At 31.6% G+C, this 4,175-nt stretch overlaps 1 protein-coding gene across 1 annotated transcript; it reads left to right on the top strand.

The window, feature by feature from the left end:
• The first annotated feature begins 774 nt into the window (after nt 1-774).
• Nucleotides 775-2,931, top strand: LOC143635309 (replication protein A 70 kDa DNA-binding subunit B-like). The gene is made up of 8 exons (XM_077103171.1): nt 775-927; nt 1,028-1,098; nt 1,566-1,693; nt 1,842-1,860; nt 1,960-2,095; nt 2,173-2,348; nt 2,460-2,580; nt 2,686-2,931. The coding sequence occupies exons 1-8, from the start codon at nt 775-777 to the stop codon at nt 2,929-2,931; spliced, it is 1,050 nt and encodes a 349-aa protein (XP_076959286.1).
• Nucleotides 2,932-4,175: the final 1,244 nt, after the last annotated feature.

The raw sequence follows: 4,175 nt of genomic DNA, 5'->3' as shown, positions 1-4,175 counted from the left end.
CTAACATCAGCTATGTTTTCTATGGTTAATACTTACTGCTTATTACTTAATTCATACTTCATTATATGTGTCATTGCCGATTTCAATTTCATTTACATTATATTTCATTGTTAAATTTTCAATTTAATGTTATATTGTTTCCAATTTTAAGTTTTGGTCTTTCTTAATTTTTTAATTTTTTAATGTGTAATTAACTCCAAATTACAATGATATTATTTTGATTTGTATTGATTAATATCATTAATAATACGTAACAACTTTTCAAATTCGAAATTTGAATTCGTAGTCAGCTATGACTTATTAGTTTTTATGATTTGGTTATAAATATATCCCTATTTACATTCTGCAAATTTTGGAAAGTTGTTAATCGGTTATCATAAAAATACAAATACAATTACAAATCCATAATATATTATTTACTCTTACTAAATTTAGTAGTAGCCAAATCGTAGTACCAAAATAGTATTACCAAAATAAGTTGATATCAATACTATTTTTTAAATCCCTGATTGCATTCCGTCAATTAACTATATTTAGAGCTTTCCTTTTTTAAAAAATTCAAAGTTTGTAACAAAGACTCTGTATCTATATATACTATAATCATAATGAAGACATAAACACACTTCTCACTTTCTTGGTCTTCGTTTCATATTTTTTTCATTGTCAAGGTTTTTCATTTTCTTTCATACACATAAATATTTCTTTTCACTCATGTAAATGTTATTTACTGATTTTTGAATCTTTGCTTGAATTTTGTTTTTGTTACACAGCAACATGGAAGCATCAAACATTACCATGTTCAACGGTTTGGATGTTTCGAACAACGATTGTGTACTGAAGGTTCGTATACTTAGACTGTGGCGTTTGAAGGACAACAATAAACCAGGAGAGTACCGGTCCATCGAAATGATTTTACAAGATGAGATGGTATGCAAACTATGCATACAATAATTGTTTATATTTTTTTTATTTCTTTCTTATTATATAAAATTATGTTATAATGTTTGTCTTATTAATAATGTAACAGGGTCATAGAATGCAGGCGTATGTACGGAAAGCTTGCATACCGAAACATGATGTTTGGCTAGCTGAGAATCGGTCATTGATTGTTCGAAAACCTTCCCTTGGTGCAAATCTGCCAACATAAGCTCTGTTTCACATCAAAAACTCGACTTTCGATTTGTGATGAGTTTAAAGGTCACATTTATGGATTGTCGTTTGCTACCTTTGATGATATCAAAACCAAGAACATAACTCAGAATGGAACAATAGGTTTCCTCTTTTGCATCTTTTAAATAAATATAGTTTTAAATTCTATGCATTAAATGACGACAGTTAAATAGGATCGTTTAATATATCTTTCATTCCTCATTATAAATTATTTCCCAGATGTAATCGGTCATGTCAGCAAGTTTTTTACCAATAAAAACTCATTCTTCCGAGAGTCACAACACCAGAATTGAAGAACCATGGAATTTGCTGATTTGAGGTATTGTAAATAATATATATTCTCATGTATAATTAAATAATTAATTTTTGTTAACTTCTAATTTTCGATGGACCAGTGGCAATAAGATTTTCCTCACCTTATGGGATGACTATCTTAAACAACTTATCAAATACTTTGCTGATAACCCGAATGAGGAGTATCTCATTATCGTCCTCCAATTCGCACGAGTCAAGTACTATGGAGGTATCATTATAAATTGAATATTTTATATTTTATCCTTAAAATTCTTAATAGTTAATAATTCTAATTTTACATACGTGTATATGATTTTGGCAGAAAATATAATTTTACACTGTTTCAAGGTTGATGATCAATGATTACTTGTATGAAGTGATTGATTACAAGAAGCGGTAATTTATTATAACTATTTAACTATAATCTAATTTTATTACATGTATACATTATTATTTATTTTAAACACCTTATGACTTAATTTTTTTAAATAATAGGTTGCTTGAAATATCCTCTCAAGTCGATGTCGAAGTACCTAAACCGGTTGGTTCATCTATGCTGCTAACTGTTAAGGATGAGTTTTTGAAGAAGTATCCGTTCTATTCAATCAATGATCTTTGTACCATTTTGGAGGTATATAACCATTTGTATTTATAAAAACTCATGTTCGGTTTTTTTTACTAAAAAGTTCATTATGTGTTATATTGTAGGCTAAAAACGTCATCATAATTGGTACCGTTAAGGAAATAGTGGGTAACCAGGAATGGTACTATAATGGATGTAAACGTTGTAGTCGTAAAGTTACTTCTATTTTTGTTGATGGAGTGAAGGTTTATGAATATAACAATTCAAGTTGTAATTCTCTAGGCGTAAACTCTGGACCAAGGTACTATTTTATGGATTTAAAATATATAATACTAATACTTTTTCATTTAATAATATTAAAGTTAAAAGGTGTTTTATAAGACTTTTTTAAATAATCTTCTTTATGATACAGATTCCGTATTCCAATTCGTGTCCAAGATACCACCGGTGTTGTTTCGCTTACGTTGTTTGATCGTGATGCTAGACAGTTATTCAATAAGGCTGCTGATGAATTTGTTACCAGTGATGTTGAGGTATGACTTTCTTAGATAATAAGTCAATTTATATTTTGTTATATCATCCATCATTTATCAAAACTCCACGTTTGTACACTGTTCACTTCAATATTGCCATTCAAGTTGAATAGAAGACAGTTCCCTATAGCGGTTTGTTTTGCAATGACAATTAACAAAAGTCAAGGCCAATCCCTAGCAAGAGTTGGAATATATCTTCGACATCCGGTGTTTACACATGGTCAGTTATATGTAGCTTTATCCAGAGTGAAGAGTAGAGCCGGTGTTAAAATGCTTATCTTAGACAAGGAGGGTAAAGTTACAAATCAAACTACAAATGTGGTTTATAAGGAACTGTTTAATAATATATGAAGTTGCTATATTTTATTGATGGAGTTATTGTAAAAATCGTTTTATTTTCCTTGAAAGTTATCTTTAATAAAGATTTAATTTTGATATAAAATATATTATCAATTGTATATTCTATTATCGTCGCAATATGTATGTATGAATTTTGTTTTCGACTTTCAAATTATTGTTTGATGTTACAAGATTTAATTATTTCCACATGTGGCGCCCACGGGTCAATAACCTAGTTATTAAATAAACGAAATTTATTCTATTTATCTATACTATATATAATATAGGAGCAAGGGACCTCTTAAATTTTAAGAGGTACCTCTCTTATTGCATATTGTACAAGTAACAATGCATGGAATTTTAAAAATGTAGAGGTAAAATAGTCTTTCCACATTTAAAAATAATATACGATAATTGTAACATCCTACTTTCGGTTATATTAATAAAATAAAGTTCGTTTATTTTATAGCGGGTCGTTATCGGTATAGTTGAATAGAATACGAGATGGACTTTTGTTGGGTAAATGGATATGGGTTATGGACTTGGGTTATGGAGGAATGAAGGAAAGACCATGGGCTTAAGCCCATGATCAAAATATATATATACCCTTAATCCTCCATTTATTTCATTTACACATATCCCTTACACCTCTCAAACACACACACTTAAGCTCTCTCTCTCTCTCTCTCTAGCCTCTCTAGCCGAAATATAGAAGAAGAATCGGATCCCGACCCAAGGTATGATAGTATTTTGTTGTATGAGTTTAAATCCGTTAGTTATGGTCACTAAACGACGAGCCGACACCGTTAAACCGTTTAAGTCACGAGATCCGGGTGGATTTGGGTATAAACCGAACCTATGATGAGCTTAGGAGTCACCCTAGCTCAGATCTGGATTGAACGGGACGAAAAACGGTGAAAAACGAGCTAAAACCCGTTTTTCCGGCGAAATCGCGTTTTTCCGGCGGCTTTCCGGCAAAGGCGGCGCCGGAAAAGTGGTACGAGGATAAGGAATGTCAGGGAATGTTCTGACATCCCCTGACCTAACCCTAGTTCGCTAGGGAGTAATTGACGAATTAGAAGCGATTCGCTAGCTGATTCGTCTAAGGGAGTATAACGAACTAGCTTTGATTCGTGTACTAATTCGTTAAGGAAAGATTAGCGAACTAGCATGTCATTCGTTATGGAAATAAGGGCGAACTAGGCCATTCGCTAAGGCCATTCGCTAAGAGAGGGACGAATGAACCCCCTTCGTTA

This window comes from Bidens hawaiensis, unplaced genomic scaffold, assembly GCF_021521415.1.
Source record: "Bidens hawaiensis isolate Kalapana, Puna unplaced genomic scaffold, B.hawaiensis_p1.1 tig00007430_1, whole genome shotgun sequence".
In the NCBI taxonomy this organism is placed as follows: domain Eukaryota; kingdom Viridiplantae; phylum Streptophyta; class Magnoliopsida; order Asterales; family Asteraceae; genus Bidens; species Bidens hawaiensis.
The sequence above is the reverse complement of the archived record's forward strand: the minus strand, read 5'-3'. Positions and strand labels throughout refer to the sequence as shown.